This window comes from Amphiprion ocellaris, chromosome 2, assembly GCF_022539595.1.
Source record: "Amphiprion ocellaris isolate individual 3 ecotype Okinawa chromosome 2, ASM2253959v1, whole genome shotgun sequence".
NCBI classification, from domain to species: domain Eukaryota; kingdom Metazoa; phylum Chordata; class Actinopteri; family Pomacentridae; genus Amphiprion; species Amphiprion ocellaris.
This window is the reverse complement of record NC_072767.1, coordinates 28,820,367-28,839,363: the sequence shown is the minus strand read 5'-3', so window position 1 is coordinate 28,839,363 and position 18,997 is coordinate 28,820,367. Positions and strand designations below refer to the sequence as shown.

At 39.2% G+C, this 18,997-nt stretch overlaps 1 protein-coding gene across 6 annotated transcripts; it reads right to left on the bottom strand.

The window, feature by feature from the left end:
* Positions 1-217: 217 nt before the first annotated feature.
* Positions 218-17,034, bottom strand: podn (podocan). 6 transcript variants are annotated; one of them, XM_023281679.3, is made up of 13 exons: positions 16,795-17,033; positions 15,945-16,008; positions 13,685-13,761; positions 11,398-11,691; positions 11,189-11,282; positions 9,663-9,727; positions 6,678-6,787; positions 6,434-6,590; positions 6,145-6,260; positions 4,483-4,696; positions 3,839-4,282; positions 2,999-3,147; positions 218-754 (listed from the first exon to the last, which is right to left on the bottom strand). In XM_023281679.3, the coding sequence occupies exons 4-13, from the start codon at positions 11,671-11,673 to the stop codon at positions 598-600; spliced, it is 1,782 nt and encodes a 593-aa protein (XP_023137447.2). In that variant the 5' UTR covers positions 11,674-11,691; positions 13,685-13,761; positions 15,945-16,008; positions 16,795-17,033; the 3' UTR covers positions 218-597. The 6 variants fall into 6 exon arrangements, with proteins under 6 accessions (XP_023137447.2, XP_023137448.2, XP_035809425.2 ...); XM_023281680.3 differs by having other exon boundaries at positions 16,825-17,033; XM_035953532.2 differs by lacking the exon at positions 13,685-13,761 and having other exon boundaries at positions 16,795-17,032.
* Between the last annotated feature and the right edge of the window lie 1,963 nt (positions 17,035-18,997).

The window sequence follows — 18,997 nt, the reverse complement described above, 5'->3', positions numbered from 1 at the left end:
TGCTAAAATAGAAAATAACCCAGTATATACAAAACAAGTGATATGTTCAAAGATACAAGCACTGAAACGCAGCCTTTTTTTAAGAATACTTGTTGCTGGGATCAATTACTGTGGTTTTGTTTTGTTTCTCACACTGCTTATTTTAAATTGTTTCACAGTATCACCAGTAAAATCACTTTTTAAATGTCAAGGCAACCACTTAGAAAATGAGAGCAGATAACAGTGGAAGCAAAATCTATACTTTTTCACTCTGCTTACATGCTTGATATCGATTCAGAAACATTTACAGGGGAAATTTCACATTGACTTTTCTGAATGACTGTTTTGAATAAACATACACATTTAAATGATCGATGTTTCACGGCAATCGTCAAAGACAAATATTAAAGCTGAGATATAAAGATATGCATTCTAACCAGCCCAACAAATGGAAACTAAAGCAACTTCATCCGGTATCCTGCACCAGAAATATGTGACTCTGCCACTCAGCATGACACAAAAATGGACCTGGGAAATGACGTTCACAGGTTCATTCCAATTTCAAAGTCCTTTCGGTCATCAACGCAACAGTTCAATGTCAGTTGAATTGAGCGTATCTTATGTTTCCTCCTCCTCCTCCATCATCTCATCGCCATCCGTCACCTCTCGTTTAAAGGGGAGGTCTGTGTTTCCTGTGCCGATGTCCAGCACTTGTAAGTTGGACAGGTGTGCAAAAGAGCTCTCATCCACGGAGTCCACAGACAGACGGTTAAACCTTTGAAGAACAAAAAGCAGAGACATATTTTCGAGGTGTATTTTCCTCAGCTAACCTCTGATGACAAGGCTTTCAGAGGCTAAAAGCAAAAATCCATGATGCAGAAGCTTCTGTACACTCAGGGATCATATAGCGGGACCCATCTGCTGAGCATGTACGACTCAACTGCACCGCTCCTCAACAAATTCACAGGTGTTGACTGACTTTACATCAAATCGCTTCCAAAAATACTTGGAATCAACTGCATCTACTCATATCTGTCAGTTTAAACGCTTGCATATGTTGTCCATGAACTTTAACAACTATATAACTGAATATGCAATTCACATGCAATTAGTAACGAGTACACACATACATACACACAGACCCACACACACACACACAGACACACACACACACACACACACACACACACACACACATAAATCCTCCTCCCACTTCCCCCACTGACACAAGCATTCCAGCGGCTCTAAATTGGCTCAGGCCAAAGACTCCCAGCTGTATGGGGATTTTGGTGAGGAATAAAAAAAATAAAAAAGAGATGTGGCAGCAGCTGATGTGAAAAACACAATGAGAACAACAGCCTGGAAGGGGTCAAGGCCCGTAAACACGAGTCACAGAGCAGCAAGGTTGAGGTCAGCCTGAAAACCAAACAGAACAAAAGCCTTGAAAGCGCATGTCGGAAACCTCTTTGCTCTTGTCAGAGCGCTGCTTTCAGCTGCAGGGCTTGTGGGTATAAGCCTGTTCTATGTGGAATAAAACAAAGAGGAAAATTTGCTGAATGCACACAAGATAGAGGAGATGGAGAGATTAGATAGCAGGCTGCAGTACTCTGCAAAATGAAGCTCAGACAGAATGTCCAACGCATACTAAATGTTGCTGATTAGTAACAGACCAGAGAACAAAGGATGTTTCTGTAAAACGTTCACTGAAACCTGAATCTTTTGAATGACTAAAAGGGAAGTTTGACAAATTAAAAGTTAGCTGACAGTTAATTTTAAAGTCAACAGTGAGTTAATGTATGAAGTATCTGCATCTATCAAAGAAATAGTCTGATACATATCAATCATAGAACCACAAAGTTCATTTCCACACATTATACGGTAGATGATTTTGACCTCCGAGATCCTCCAATGTGCAGACATTTTATACAGTAGCATATTAGCTCCTGTAAGTTAGCTGTTAACTGTTTCCTCAGAGATTTTTAAACCTGTGGTCAAATACAGAACGTGCCATCAAAAAGTCACACCGTTGTCATGCCATTCTGGTCTGATCATGTTAGACAGACATCAGTTTAGCTCTGTGAGTCTGCTGCTGGATTAAAACTAACAACAATGCCCCACAGTTAAATGTTAATACCTTTTTTAACTTTTAAACAGAACAACGAAGTGTAATAAAAGTGCAGCATTCCCTCTTGCATTCTTGATAATGAAAGCCTTTGAGAAACCAGTTAATAAAAAGATGTGAGGTAATTAAAGAGCCATTTCAGTTTACTTCTACTTCAGCAATGACTTTAGCAGGAATGCCATACAAAAACCAAGCAGGGCCCCCTTTTCTTTCAAAACATCCTCAGGTGTTGACATTTCCAAAATGTTGTGGAGATTCTACCTCAGGCATAATTTCTGCAGATTTGTCGGCTGCACATTTAGGCTGCTAATCTCCCGATTTGCCACATCCCAAAGGTGTTCTACTGAATGGAAAACTTTTGGCTCAGAAGGGCACTAAACTAACAGCCATGCTCTAAATTTCTGGTGCGTTATCCTGCACTTTTCTCCCTTTTGATGTTCAATGTGAGCATTATCTGAAGCTCCTGATGTGCATCTGCATTGATTATATGTTGCACTGCAGCCACATGATTGGCAAATCGGATTATGTCATGAATAAACGACACGTATCCAACGACAACATTGACAAATGTTTCGGATGTCAAACTGTTTCTGGTGTCTAAATACAAGTTGCAGACTTATTTAAATCTATTCCCCTTTATTGTCCCTAAATTCTAGCTAAGTGGACTTCGTGGTTGAAGATCGCTAAATGTGAAAAAGAAGCATTTGTAGCCTATGAACAGATTTCCTATGTTTCCCTCCATGTGTCACTCAGGTGAAGTATAACTGCCTGTGTGAACTGCGGAGGGTGAATCAAGTGGTGAGTTTTATGAGTGTGAACAAGAACACTACGACTAAAAGACTGAATCTAATAACTACGTTCTCCTGGTTGATAAGAGGTGGTCTGCGGGTCTCTTACCGGAGGAAGATGCCTTTGATGTTTGGAGTGCCTTCAAAAGCTGAGGCAGGAACACTGGAGATGCGGTTACTTTGCAGGTAAAGGTACTCCAGGGACTCCGGCAGGTCAGAGGGGATGTGTGACAGCTGGTTGCCAGACAGGTCTAGCGTCTAGAATTGCAAGATGCATAATAAATAATGAACCTATTGGAACATTTTCACTGATATATACAAACAGCAGCACTTTTCCACTGTAAGAACTGAATAGATGCTTTGAAATTCTAGATTTTGTCTGTTGGCCATGATTGGCACCTCAGTTAACATTTTCTTATTCTTTTAAGGTCTCACTTGCTAATTTAATGATTTTTTTGAGTACAACACAGTGTTGTGATCGACAGGTCACGCTGTATTACCAGCTTCACTACTCACTTGCTACATCGGTTTTGAAAAAATCAAGATGACATTGACCAAATGCCAAACTGGAGAGTTTAAAATTGTAATTCAAAAGCCAGTGGGTAACCCTACCACCACAATTTCCATCTCTTCCATGTAGTTTATGGTGAAAATGCAGGAAAAATGCACAAGGACCGACAGACCTCTCGGCAATTGGGTATTGTGTATGCAAATTTACTCACCCATTTTAAAACATAATGACCTCAACCTCTTCAGTTAGCTTAATAATGGTGAGCTCTGTCCTGAGTTTGCCCTTTTAACTGCATCTATCTGAAACATGCTGGACTCTAAAATAGTGAAAGAAGCATCTAAAACCAAGTCTCACATGGTTCACGTGCAACATCTAGGTTGTTCGTGCAGTGGACCACAGCTCCAAAACATCTGATTCGTATCTCTGCCAGCCACTTACTGTGAGAGCACTAAGCTCCATCCAGGCTCCCTGGTAGATCGAGTTCAGTTTCAGCTGGTTATCACTCAGGATCAACTTCTGTAGCTTCTCCATGCCAGTCAGCGCACCATCTGGTATGGAGTTGAGTTGGTTGTTTTTGACTTCAAGCACTTGCAGACTGCGAGGAAGACCCAGGGGTAATGTGTAAAGGCCGTTTCCTGACAGGTCTAGGGTTTTCAGCACACGCAGCTTCCTGAAGGCCTCGCGGTGCATCTTGGAGCTTGTCAGCTTGTTGTAGCTGAGGTTGAGCTCTGTCAGGGTGTACAGCAAGGCCAAGTCGTTGCGGCCAATTTCAGAAATGGAGTTGTGGAGCAGCATTAGGGTCTTGGCTCGCCGTGGCAAGCCTCTAGGAACACGCTCTAGTAAATTGTTGTACATGTGCAGTGTGTGCAGCTTCTTCAGTCCCTGGTTGGAATGCAAATTAAAGATTCAGAATGTGATCCACTATTATGCACTGAATTAGATACACTGACTGGCAGCTGATCATATCATTTGTTCCAGTCTGTCCTTACAATTCACCATTGCTAAAATAAATCGTTCATGTTTTTATACAAGAAAGGTCTCCTATAAAATGGATATGAAATGAAAAACAAAAATCCTGTCACCTGGAAGGCAGCCGGGTGGATAGAACGGGAACGAAGCTTGTTGTTGTGGAGGAGTAGGTACTCGAGGTTTCTGACAGAAGTCAGAGCATCTCCAGGGATGCTTTGGATGGAGTTCTTCTCCATGTGTAGCAGAACAAGATTGCGAGGCAGACCCTTAGGAACAACGCTCAGGTTGTTATTTGACAAGTCCAAACACTCAAGACTGCTCAGGTGGCTGCAGAAAGAGAAGGGGAAAAATTTATCAAATCAGTTGATTCATGTGCTGTGTGATTGCTTAGCACAAGGTTTCACACAGTCTTTGCAGCTTTTGACTTGTGCATACTTGGGGAACACATAAATGTACATACAACTAAGGCTTTCTGTTTTAAATCATCAATAGGCTCTCAAAAGAACAGGTAAAAGCAATTTAATGGGGAAATTATATAGACACTAAGCAAAATTATCAGAACAAGAAAATTTCAGATGGAAGAAGTAGAAAGAAGTAAAAAACATTTAGTTTCAGAGATGTCTCAGATATCTTACAACTAGTACAGCCAGAGTATAAACAAAGACATTTGTATAAGTATAACAAGCACAACAGTGTTGTGTGGATCACTCCCAGCTACTTTCTTTGTTTCCCATTTACAGAGCTAGTGCTGTTTGCAGACAGCTAGCTGGTTTCTCTCACATAATGTCATTTTTTGGTATAAATCTACCATGCCTGCCACTTATTTCACACTGTGTTCTTTTTCCCTATCTGCATGTAACCATTTTTAAAAATCCCTTTAGCTATGGTAAACAACAACAGCCTCAGAATAGCAAATTACTGTCACTATTTTTGCAGTGCATTTTGGGCTTAGCACTGCTCAGGAACATTCTTTAAAGAAGTACAAACAATCTTTACTCTGAAGGACAAACAGAGCATCATTCTGGACACACTTAACAGTGTGAACATGGATTGTCATCAACTGTACAAGTCACGGCACTCATATCTGCATTTTATAGGAAAGAAAAGGGATGCAAAAATTGTGAAAATAAAAATATCGGACCTAAGATAACAAATGTAAGAGTGCTGTATACTTTCTTATAATAACACAGCAAAAGCCCTGCTTATTTATTAAAGGTCCAATTTGATGAAAATCCATTTTTATTGAGTTATGTACGTCCTTAAAACCTGGAGGTGTAAAATAGAAGCCTTGAAAATGGGAAATTGCTTACTAGTGGCATTCCTCTATCCCCTCTTAACTAGATGACCTTCCAGCTTTAAAGGTCAGTCCGAATTTTATCCATGTTCTCTACTTTTGTGCTGTGATGAAAGACTCATAATAACAGTGAATTCCACTTGGTCAATATCTGTTCTTAATATGTAAAGCGTTGGCAAGGACACAATGCCTGAAATCAATTCTGACTGCTACAAAAGTGTTTCATACTTGATAAAACAGCTCTATAACTCTGGAAATTCTATTTTTACGCATTAGCTTACTCAGAACCAGTTACAAAATCAGTTACAATAACTCACTTGAAGCAAGAGAAATATAAAAGCTCCCAGGTAATCAGAAATATCTTGTCAGACAAAAAACAACATATAGTGCCTTGATATAAAATATTCCAATCCCAACTTAGAAACGGCATTGAGATGATAAAAATACATTTATTGCTAGAATTTGTGATATTTTTGTCTACCTGAAAGTCTCGTTGTTCATCCCCTCGTTGCTGAGGAGGTTGTTCTGCAGATACAGCTCTCTGAGGTTGGACAAGTTGTCAAACGCTCCTGCTGGGATTTTCTCGAGTTTGTTGTTCTGTAAAAACATGAACAGTCCTTATGTTTTCAAAGCCACCATACTCCTGAAAAGAATAAGCAAAGGTATGACATCCACCTAATATCTAAATACAAACTAAAGCAGAACGGTGTTCCAGTGTGGTAATAGAACAGTTACTCTCTAAACGTTAGGAGGTGCTGCAGGTACGAGACCTTCAGGTGAAGGCGGTAAAGAGTGGAGGGCAGGTTCTTGGGGACGACCCGCAGGAAGTTGCTGGACATGGTGAGGATCTCCAAGTTGTCAGAAGCATTGAACATATTATCAGGAAGCCCTGCATCTGTCAGCTTGTTGTTGTGGAGATACACAGATCTGGAAGCCATGAACACAGGACACATGTTAATGGATAAACTCCGGGACGCAGGGAGTATAGATTTACACAAGCAAATACATTTGTACCTCAGTTTTGGTTTATGACCAAATGTGTACGGATAGATCCTTGTGAGCTGGTTAGCAGCAAAATCAGCACTAACCAAAGAGGGTGGTAGGACCTTTGGTGCATAAGTGAGCTGCAGGCACAAGAAAGAAAGCATGACAGAATATTATCATTAGAAAAATCGGATTTCATTAATGTAGTGAATGTGATTTTTTTTGAAGACTAACAATGAATTAGAGACGTGTTTGAAAGGCAATGACAAAAACTGTTTAGTGATTTAGTAATAGTACCAATACAGCAATGTTAAAATACTCAACTACAAGTAAAAGTCCTGGATGAAAAATCCTGCATAAGTAAACATGCAGAGTTATTTGCCGCAAAATATAGCTGAAGTGTAAGTAAAAGCACTGGTTTGGTCTGGTTTTCACCTCGACTAATTAATTGATTCATTGACTAACTGACACTTATTATTTGAATAAGAAAAACTAATTAGAACAAAGCTCTCACTAACAATGTCCTAAAAACACATAATGAAAATTATTATACGTGTGTAAAAAAAAAAACAAGACTGAATCACCATTCAACATGTACATTACAAAATGACAAAGGAGACACATTAAGAAAAAGAAGGGCATTAATTGTATGAATCAACAGAAGCTTAAACCGTTTTAATGTTGAAAACAGTTCTTCCCATTTCCGAATTCATAAATGGAGTATTGAAGGAATTCCAATGTTTTGAAGAGGTGTCTTGAAATTTTAAATATGCAAATAGATTCTGTGGTAGTTTATTTAGAATAGCTTTGTAAATTAAAAAATACAGTACTGTTCACTTTGGCTAATGTCGTACAATAATGAGTTCTCAAACTGTCACCTGGAATATATCAAAAGTACTTGAAATATATCACTGAGTGTGTATGTAGATTGCACGTGCATAGTCAAACTCTTAGAAAAATGCTGCTGTATAATCTGCAAACTGCTGAAGGAGAGGCACTATTGATGTAAAAAAAAAAAAGGCCTAATTTATTTCTAGGTTTCTTAGTCAGTTACTCAATATGAGTTTTAACCTTTTGACCCACATGTAGATTTGAAAAGTATGTTATATTTTTAAAAAATCACCAAACTGACACCATTTATCAGTCAGAAGTGGCAAAAAACAGAGAAAATAACAGATTTTCAACATCACAGTGGTTCTTGAACTTATCATATTTCCTTTAATACAACTTTTATGCTATTCTAAATGTATCATTTTGCCAAAAATAAATAATTTGTATTTACCAGATTATGTTAAAAAAAATAAATAAAAAAATCACACCAGTGTCAAGATATTAGCGACTCAGGTGCAGCCAACAGTCATGTAAGAAATATTCAGTGACCTATTGACCAGACTTAGCTGAAGTGGAGGTTGTGTTTACAAAGAGCAGATAAGAGACAAGTTTGGAAGCAAATCAAACATGTAAGTCGGAAAATATCTTAGTAGTATTGCAATAGTAGCAGAGTCCTTTTTTTTTTTTTTTTTTTTAAACCAGGATTGGCAACACGTGGGCAATTGGAAAAATGTACATGGTGATTATGGGGCTTTTTTCTCATTTTTTCAAAATGAACAATTAAAGAACTTAAACTTTTCTATTTTCCATGAAGGTGCAGGACTTTGCACTGAAAAATGAGCCCACAATAAGTAAGGAGCCAAGAACAGCTAGAAACTACTGAGGTGCATGGGGTTGAAAACTAATTTATCATCTGACTAGATTCCTAGATACCAACAATATAGGACTTTTTACATTTGACCTCCAGTTACTGTGCTAATTGTACAGCAGAGAGGATTTATGATGTCACTGGAATATTATTAGATTATTATTCGTGGCACATCAGTTTGTCAGCAGCATGTTACTGTTGTAGCTGCTGCAAGTTTGAACCGCTTTATATACATTTACAGATAAAAGAGAGAGAGACAAAAGACAAAAGAAACATCCACAAATCTGTTTTGAGTTCTTTTGTTTCTCTCTTTTTTGCTGAGGTATTGAATCACTGGAACATTTCCTGAAATGAAACCATGTGAGAAGTTTAGATGGTAAAAAAAAAATCACTATTTGGTTACAGCTTTGAGAGATCTGAGACGTGAGCCCGACCACACACTGCTTTTTGTAAGAAGGCCAAAAAGGCTGGACGCCACTGGCTTAATCTTTAACAACATGATGTGGTTTAAAAGCTGGTTATATAATCTATTGTGCCAAATCTTCATTTTGAAAGTAACTAAAGCTGTCAGATAAGTGTGTTGCAGTAAAAAGTCTAACATTTCCCTCTGAAGTGTAGTAGAGCGGAAGGATGAAGTAGCATAAAATGTGAATACCCATATAAAGACCTCAAATTTGTCACTTTAGTACAGAACTTAGTAAATCGACTGAGTTACTGCCCACCTGAGGTGCTGCCAGTGTAGAGGTGTTGTGAATGAAGCTGTGCACCTCTTCATGAAAAGCAATGTTTTTCTCACTTTAGTCACCCTCCCTGAAAACTATAGCACTACATTGTACCAAACAGCAGAGAACACATCAATAAGAGAAGCATAGCCGAGATTAGATGTTCACTTAGAGCTCTGTCCTTTATAACATGGTTTATGGATTAAAGCAGCATGGGTGTCTTTGAGGCTTAGCGAGCACTTAAAAATCCTCTATTCTTTCTGTATCCTGTTTGCCTATTCATCCCTGTGAAGGCACAAACAAATCTGTCTATCCTTTCTCTCTCGCTCTCTGTGTCCAAAAGGGTCAGTAACATTTTAGCTCTGACCAGCTGGCACAGCCATACTGGAAGTGATTACAAGCATAAGCTCACACAGACTGTATGAGAGGAGACTGCCACCTCTCTCTGCCAGCTGATGGCAGTCAGTAAAAATACAGTGTAGAGGAACAAGTTAGACAGACAGACAGACACAAAAAACAAACTTGCCATTGAATCACGTGAGCAGATTTGAGGTAAGTAATAACACAAACATTTAAAAGTCTGTGTTAACTCACCTTGTTATTTGCCAGGTATAAATAAGCCAGGTGTTCGAGCATTTCAAACCCTTCATCTTCAAGGCCTGAAAAAAAAACAAAAAAGAAACAGAATTGTAACCCGATACAGTCACACAAGTCAAAAAGACTGCATGTATGTTTCTGATCAGACACAAATTATCAGAATCTGTCTCATTGTTGTGGAACTCAGAACACAAAGAAATTCATAAAAAATAAAACAAAAAAAACAAAAAAAAACTCAGCACCCTGACGTTACTGCAACTGTTTGAAACACCTTCACACTACTGGAAAACTTCTAGGGAGGTCACAAGATTTGATACTCCCCTGTCAAGTCAACAGCACTATTCTGAAACTGTGATGGTACTTTTTTTAATGGTACTGAAAGTGTCATAGGTAGCTGGAGACTGCGATTTCTCTGGAATGGTGTCAGTAAGTGCAGGCGGAGCAGCAGGTCTGCTGTGCCTCAGAGAAAGAAACCCTCAAAATTCATCCATCCATCATACATCCTTTATCCTCTGTAGGGTCACAGAGGGGAACTGGAGTCTATCCTGGCTGACTGATATCAAACTAAAATTGGCTGAAATTAGCTCATGTTTAGCTTTGTACTCCCTCATTCAATATTCTATTTTCCCATGTCAACCCTTCTGTTATGTTTTGGTACAATTTGAACTACTTCAAGTTTTACGATTTTAGATAGATGTATTTTTTACTACTGGAACAAACTGTACTTAGTGTTGACGAACAAAAACAATCCTTGGACAAGTTCCCACAGCAGCCTGTGTCATATAAAGTGAATGCAGAGCCGGGGAACATGTTTCTGTTAAGTGCCATATAAATCGGTTGAACCGAGGCGCTTAGAAACATGGAATGACTCCCTACTGATCGTACAAGGCCAAGTAAGGCTGTAGCAGCAAAGCCTCTGAGAATATTCAACTGAGTCAGTGGGTGTTTTATTGCTGTAAGTTTTCATTTTGAAGAAGGAAAATTGTTATTTTTTCAAAACTTAGCCTTTTACTGAGTCCATTTAAAACACTGAGCTTTTTTTTTTTTTTTTTATAACTTTGCACAACTGAATCTACAGCAAAACAACGCTTTCCCATCAAATGAAAATTGATTTGGATGCTGTTGTCAATTGCCATCAGTTTTTTTTAAGGACACGACTAGTCTGGGAGCAAACATCAGTTGTTATAGGAAAAGTTGAACTGGGCAACAGAAGACAATAAAACAAACACATTTCCTCTGCTACTGTTGGCTCTATTTTGAAGAGATTTTTGCTCCAATAACTTGTCAACATTGACACACACACACACACACACACACACACACACACACACACACACACACACACACACACACACACTGAACAGCCCAAAGGCAAGATATGATAAAACCTAAATTGTCAAAATTGACTTGGCACTTTGTACAAACAGAGTCTTATAGTCCTCTTTGTCTCTCAGAAAACAACCTTGCTCCCTCGGTATACACTGAGTTCCCGCTTGGTGCTTAGATTGTGTTACAGTGTTTACCATCTGTGGTGAGCCAGTTATTCTGAAGGTTGAAAGTTTCGAGCTGATGCAGATGAGAAATGTGCTCCACGGTTATCTCCTCGATCTTGTTGTTCTAGCACCAGGGGACAGAGCAAAGACAGTAAATACAACAGTGGGCGAGAGTTTGGCACCAAATTCCTGAGAAGATTTGAACGCGTACTGCTGTTTATGTATGTTGCGTGACAGACCTGTAGAGAGAGCTGGCGGGTTTTATCAGACAGATCAGCAGGGAACTCCGTGAGGTCCACCCCTGCGCAGTCGATTACCCCCTCTGCTGTACAGCTGCAATCTGGCGGACATTTGATGGGCTCAGATTTCGTCACCGCTATTGCGACGTCGACCTCCTTCGTGGGCTCTTCCTCCTCCTCTTCCTCTGGTTTGACAAGGGCCTGGCAACGCACCAACACCCAGGCCAAGAGCAGCACACTCAGGGCCTGCAGGATGGAATGCTTGGGAAAAGCCATGTCCAATGCTTAGCTCTCCTGTTACACAAGCACATAGAAAACAAAGTTAGAGATATAAAGTCACCGAGTATTTTGTTCCAGGAAACAGAAGCTGGTAAAAGTTACAATCTGTTACCCTTTGGCTATTCTGAAATCTTCCTAATCCAGCGGATGTAAGTATTATATTGGATGACAGAGACTTGGATGGAAACAGTCCACATGTGTAGTGTGAAGAGAGGCTGCTTCTGCGTCACAATTACACTTCTAAGGCTGCTAATCATGTGCAAACTGTGGAGAGTAATCAAAACAGAGGCTTTTTTATTTTCAGTTATCCGTGTTGTCTGAAATAAAACCATGTGGCACTTTAACCCCGTTGCTGTGACCTCAAATGTAATTTAATCTGCAGTTTTGGCTTTCTCCAAAGAGGTCACAGCAGCTGCCCTGTTGGTCAGTAAACCAAGCTCATCAATGAAAGTGGGACACTACCGAGAAAAGCCGTGCAATCTGTCTGGTAATCACAACATTGAATCATCACAGAAGCAGTTTGTGGAAGTATTTTGGGTTCTACATAGTGGATGATAGAACTGCTGTGATTAGTCAGAATAATTGATGATGGTGATGTTACAAATGCGTCAACATTAAGGTGTAGTTTTGTTTTTGTTTTTGTTTTTTTAAATCTAATGTGCTATAACAACATTTTTCTTTGGAAAAACAGTGTAATTGTTGCATCATGCCTCCGGTTCTTTGTCAGCTGCATTGCTACAGTCTTAGACAATGGCTGAAGCAACAGAGTCTGGTTTGGTTGAAAGTAAAAGTTTCCAAAGACCCAAGGCTTTGAAAGTGTGGGAATATTACTCGTTCAAATGATCACAGAACAAAAAGATGACTTGTACACTGTGTAGAGTGAACGGTAGTAGAAAACAACAGCACAGCACAAAGTACAAACACATGTACAGAAAACACACAGACTGACGGACTTTACATCGGTTTGCTTCTCTCCTGCTCTCTGTGCTCACACAAATTTTACTTTAATACGGCCAAGTTCCAAATAAAGCTGTTCTCATTTAAAATAAATTCTGTTTCTGTTGTCAGACAACAGAACAAATATGAAATATTGACTGAAACAGTTGTTAACACTGCAGGTTTCCCAAGCTGCTGCTCTGCACCACTGAAATCATGATTTTATAACCTCACCATGTACAGATGTTAAAGATGGTGGTGTGTGCTGTGAATTCTGCTGTATTTTCAGAAATGCCAAAGATGCTAGCATAAAATGAAGGAAAATTACATTAGTTGTTCTTACTGTTCTGTGCCTCTACGATATCCATCGTGTTCATGCTGCACTTTGTTTAATATGCATATCAAACTTTTTCACTTTATGAAGGGGTTTAGTAGAAATTTGGGTTTGTTTTGGAGTTGTACTACTGACTTTAATCAGAACTCTTTATTTTTATCCTGTTGGAAAATTCTGTTTAATTCTACAGTTGTGCTCTTTTATATGTACACCTTTGTTTCCATTTCATACTATGCTGTATTATACAAAGACATACTGAAACTTAGATGAAATGGTCAATATAATTTAATGGAGGAAAATTAATAATTTATAGTATTCGACTCATTGGTAACACTGTGGGAGGAAACACAGTCAGAGTTTGTAGGCTCCACACAGAGAGGACCCAGTGGAAACAAGCTTGACTTTTTGAAAGTGACAGTCACATTTGTGAGAGATTCTTTCAGGGTCTAACTGAGGTCAGTAAAGCAGCAACACTATGAAAGATAAAGCTCTGTGGCTGCCATTAAAAACGCACTCCCTGGTTGTGCAATAGCACTGCAAAATCTCAACGCTTCCTCCCTGCTCACTGGAGATGTTTTAAAAGTAAACATTTGAAAGCTTAAGTTCAAACAGCAGCACGAAGCTTGAGACAATAGTGGTTTTGTGAGCAGCAGAAAAGCACTTTGCAAAGCGGAGCTGAATATATTGCTTTTTTAATTGTATATTTCCTGTGCTCAACACCTGTGGGAGAGAGGTTACCTCAGTCTGGAAACTGTTTCACAGTAGAGAAGAAGCAAGAGGATTTGCAGTGTAGTGACTGAATCTACGTGAAGGACCTGAGGGTGAGAAAACAATTCCTGCTTTGAGAAGTTACGGTTACTTTAAAGAGGCACAGCACAGATTTCAGACATCAAAACCCAATTATGAGTCAGGAGGAGCACTATTTAGTCTGTAAAAGCAGCTGTGTATTGTCTTCTGTGGGTCTGAGGGATAAAGAGTCTGTCAGGGATAAAATGGTGGAAAAATCAGACATCTGTGTGCACAGTTTGATAAATTAAGCAGCTTAGAGGGATTTCTATTTTCAAAAAGATTTCTGGAATATGTATGTTGCATTCAAAACAAAGATGCACCACTGGCCATTTTATGTTATGCTGTGTTAGCAGATAGCAGAGTGGATCTGCCAGTCTACCACATTAATCCACATTGAAATATTTCAACAACTGTTCAATGGTTTTCTAATAAATTTTGTAGTTATATTTATGTCCCACAGAGGATAAATCCTGCAGACTTTGTGGTTTTGAGTGAAATGTCTTCACAGCTATCAGATGAATTGTTATGACACATCTATTTCACCATCAAAAGCTTCAGACCAATGCTACAGCCAGATACCTGAGTCTGGACTTGGAGACTGCAAATGTTTACCAAAAACTCAACATTACAAACCAGGGATGTTGAATTTGAAAGGTGTGGGCATTTACTTACCAAAGAAAATGTAATGGTGGACAGTTTTGAGTGGCATTCTGGGAAATGTGTGGTTGAGTTTTTTTGGAGAGTAGAATTCAGGATGCTATGACATATCACTCTTATATATGGCAGATTCTTACATCAATCATTTTAAATGTTCATTTTCATGAGTAAACAGGAATTAGCGGTATGGAACAGTCATTTTGCTAAGTGCATCATAGATGTCCATCAAAGACAACTTGCCAGGTGACCAAATTTTTTGTTACTTAATTTTTCCCCCACTTGTGGCCACAGCAGCTGATTAGTAACCTTTTCCAGAAGAGTTTGTAAGATTTCCTGGCTTCCCAAGTTGATTTTTTTTTTCTTCCTGGAAATCTACTTTTTACATGAGCAGGGTCAAGCTGCGGTGACTGTCTGACATTCCTTCTTCAGTTTTAATTTTTCCGGTGACACTGATTGAAATTAAGTAACTGCTGCATTATTCTGACCTTGTATGATTTTGTCATTGCCATGCTCTGGTTTTGCTTTAAATAATCTGATTCACAAATGACTTAAAAGCAAATTCCTTAGCATCATCCAAACCCTCCAATATCAGCTGTAAACCAGCTGCAGCTCCATCCTGTTACTGAGACAATAAACCAAACAGACACACCGTCACTGCATCATTGTGTCTGGACTTAGGCACTGGAAAAATGAGATAACACTGCAATCAAGTCTGACTGGAAATTGCAACACTCCCCTCTTGTTTATCAAAAAACCTCAGTTATTACATATCTTGGGTTGAAATCAAATATGTTTCTTAAATAAACACATTTGTACACTATGTGGTTTAGTATTTTTAGCATTTTGACACCACTGCACTGTACATGTGAACCTAAAGCTTGAAGCTTGTGTCACATTCTGAACTCAACAATGTCATTTGCACAGCATAAAAAGTAATTTCATATATCATTACAGAGTTAATTTCTTTGATTACTTATTTTACAAAAATTTAAAAAGTAAGTCCACAGGTGTTAGTAATACTCTGTAGTTGTTGGTTACACTTAGTATCGGCAACACACTTTTTATTTTTTTATTTATATATTTTCAGATTTGCACGTCACACATGATTTGGTCACTGACTGTCGGAAAGTCGAAAATCTGACTCAGAAACTGTTCTGACAGTCTGTGCTTCTGATAAATTATGTCATGTAGCTTTTTTTTTTTTTTTTTTTTTTAAAAAAAAGAAAAAAAGAGAATGTACCTTTCAAACCTCCAGGCAGAATTTTGCGTTCAGATGGTTAAAGGCAAATAGTTTAAGGAATAATGAGGAGCTAAATGAATCACACAGGGTGCTGTATGGTCCCAGTATATGCATTTGAATGTTAAAGCAGGCAATTATACATGTATCTGCTTACAAGTTCATCTACAGCATTAACAGGAACTGCATCACTTCATTTAAAATCTCATCAATTCACTAACACTGATATTTCCCTGTGGTAGTGTTTCTAACTGGTGTACACAAAATAAAACTGTAGCATTGTGTCTAAAAATATGCATAACATTTTTTACGCACCAGGACAACAACAAAAGACAGCCGGCTCTGTGTCTGAAACTTCAGTCCTCACCAAGTGCAAGGGCTAATTTGAAAAAAGAACACAAGCATCAGCCATGACAGCTTTATCTCTTCTTCTTCCAATCATTTCACACACAAGCAATAACAAAACTCAACAATTTGACAAAAAGAAACATTCAAGTATAGATTAAATAGAACAATATGGGAGTAGGCGTTTTCAATTAACTGACAAGGTCAGCACAGTTTATGTGAGGCTTGAAGCCAGGAAAAAGCCCTTTATTCATCTCCACCAACGCTGGTAGAAATACTCTTCACTCAAGGCAGCACTCAAGGTAAACATCTAAAAGCCATCATTCAAAGAAGCATCTTTTGCTTGTTACACTACAATAATCACCAGAGCAACTAAGGTGAACATGCACACACAGAAAACCCACAGTGCAGCATGCACACAACCACAGCAAATGCACTTATTGTACAACACAAACCTTGGCTAGGAGAAAAACATCAAACATCTAGGGGTCAGAGAGGCGTTTACAGCCATTACTAAGTCAACAGCATGTCATAGTACCATAGTATCAGAAAAGTCTTTATAAGCAAATGTGCTGTGCATTTTAAAGGTAATCAGCTTGTTTTCCTGTTCGTTCTCTGCTGACGAGAGTTTGCGAGATGACTTTACTGCACCGTCAAGGTCTGGATTGCCTGAAACACACATGCCAGAACTGCCATGCACGGATGAATGATGCTGACACTTAATGCTCAGTCTAAGCTCCATGTAATGCAACAGCCACCCATAAAACATGCAGCAGTAAAGTCTGCAAAAGTAGCGTTGTGGTCTCCTGCTCTACTTTACCCCTTCCGACCAACGTTAGCTGAAACGCACTGAAGTCTGACATCCAGTCCAAACACAGGCTGTCCCATAGCAGGCGAGGAGTCACACAGCCACACCAGATACCCTCCAGATGTGAGAGAGAAGTGGGAGTGGGAGAGGGAAAGTGAAGAGAAAAGGAAGGGAGTGAGCAGGAGAGACGGCTCTGACCTGACTGGGAGCCAAAAACACAAATACTTTCCTTTTTTCTCATATTTTTTCCCCTAAGTATTGTCTTTTTTTCTCCTAAATGTAGTATACCATTCTAGTTTAATGGAGTACAATTGCATTGTGAGAGATTACAATCATACTCTCGATTCAAGGGAAGAAATACTTGGATGCACTTAAATTCTCGATCACTTTAAGCAGATAGGATGCTCAAACACAGTCACAAACCCAGCATTGTGCTGATTGCTGATAAGAGATGCCAAACATCTCAAAGAAATCAATCCATAAGCCTGACTGTGAACAGCAATCTGTTCTAGGATAGCTTTCATTTGGTGGGCAGACAGATGAGGCGTCCAATAATAAATTAAAAAGTGGAAGAGTAGCCTGCCAAAAATGAGGCGACAGGATATGATCTAATGTCCCGCGTGTTTCTGGATTGCACCTTTTTTTTCTCACCTCCCATTAGGGACAAATCTGTAAACATCTGCTACCACCATGGTACATTAGCTCAATTCACTGAACCTAAATTTACAAGACTGTTGGGGATGATTCATCAATACAAAAATGTATTAGTTTTATTTTTTACACCTTGTTTGTAATCATCTGCTTCTGATTGAGAAAAAAAATGTGTGTGAGCAACTTCCCTGTTGACTTGTCTTGTGAAAGGTTACAGTTTAGTCACTGCTTACCAGTTAGCCCCAGTCTGTTTCCCTGCCTGCAGGCTGACCAGTCACTATCATGGAGGTCCTCAATGTCAGAAACTTCCCCATCTTGGACTGCAAAAGGTGATGGTAGTTGGCTGTCTCTTCACCTTGTTCTGTTCTGCAGACTCAGTGAGCTTGGCATAGTGGCATATGAACCATTTCTCCAACTCCTGTAGTCTCGGAGAGCAGAACAAGCACTCCAGTCGCTGGCTGCAATCAAGACAGTGGATTTGGAGTCCATCTACAGTATAAGAGACTCACTGGAAATGCAGCTGAATGACACTGGCACCACAAGAGTGACCTGGTCAGGGACTGTCTGCTGATAGACACTCAAATCTGTTTTAGCATTTAATCCTAGTTTAATATTTGCTTGAAAGTTTGGCAGCTAGCTAAACCTCACAGCCGCCAGACACTCATTTACAACTTTATGCTGCAGAATTTATCAGTACAACTGTTTAGCTGTTAGTCAACAGGGAGGACACCTTTATGGACTCTTTGCAAGCACACCTGTAACTCCATTTCATTAAACATTAAGAGGCTGCAGCTGGCAGTGGAACTAGGTACTACAGCAAACAGACAATACATTTTCTGACAGTTAAACTGCATGTCCCTTGTATTTTGCCTTATTGGTTAATATGTATTTAACTGAATAAATTATTAATGGCTCAGGTCATATGAAAAACTAAAATTGGTCACAACATAAGTTGTCAGATTGTCCACCTCTATATGTATGCTTGTCTGTGTAATACAATTGGAATAAAACTATAACTCCATGGTCAATTGAAGGTCTGTTTTTATGGCAAAAATCTTTGGGAAATATTCACTTTTCTTGTCTAGAGTTCACTGGAACATCCACCAATTTAATGTCTGTACAGTAAGTTTGAAGCTACAGCTAGCACCCAGTTAGCTCAGCATAAGGACTGAGGACAGGAGGGAACAGCTACCCTGGCTATGTCCAAACAGGTGCTGTATATACATGTGGACGCCTCTTTGGCAGGGATCATTCATTGCAGTGACACGTCCCTTCTGTCGGTGTATCCATCTGGTGACCCTCCTCTCATCTCATTCCTCTTACTTGCACATATTTGTCTCATTCGTCATCATACCTGCAGCCTGGAAATGGATCTTAGTGCGTCATCTTGAAGGATGTCTTCATGTCTTAAGTGATTTCAAGGAGACAGGAGCAAGGAGGCTTGCCAGAGGAGCGATGCTTGAAGATGCACAGGTATATCCTAACTGTATCCTTTGCAGAAATAAAAATGTGTGAAATGTAAACAACACTGATCCGCTCATTTGCCAGAGATCCTAAAATACAA

Excerpts from the sequence above, each read along its gene's own strand:
- podn (XM_055016242.1), bottom strand. The coding sequence starts at position 11,673 with ATGGCTTTTCCCAAGCATTCCATCCTGCAGGCCCTGAGTGTGCTGCTC. Across the intron at positions 6,261-6,433 it reads TTTACCGCCTTCACCTGAAG|AACAACAAACTCGAGAAAAT; the intron begins GTCTCGTACCTG and ends ATGTTTTTACAG. Across the intron at positions 4,283-4,482 it reads TCCACCCGGCTGCCTTCCAG|GGACTGAAGAAGCTGCACAC; the intron begins GTGACAGGATTT and ends CATTCCAACCAG.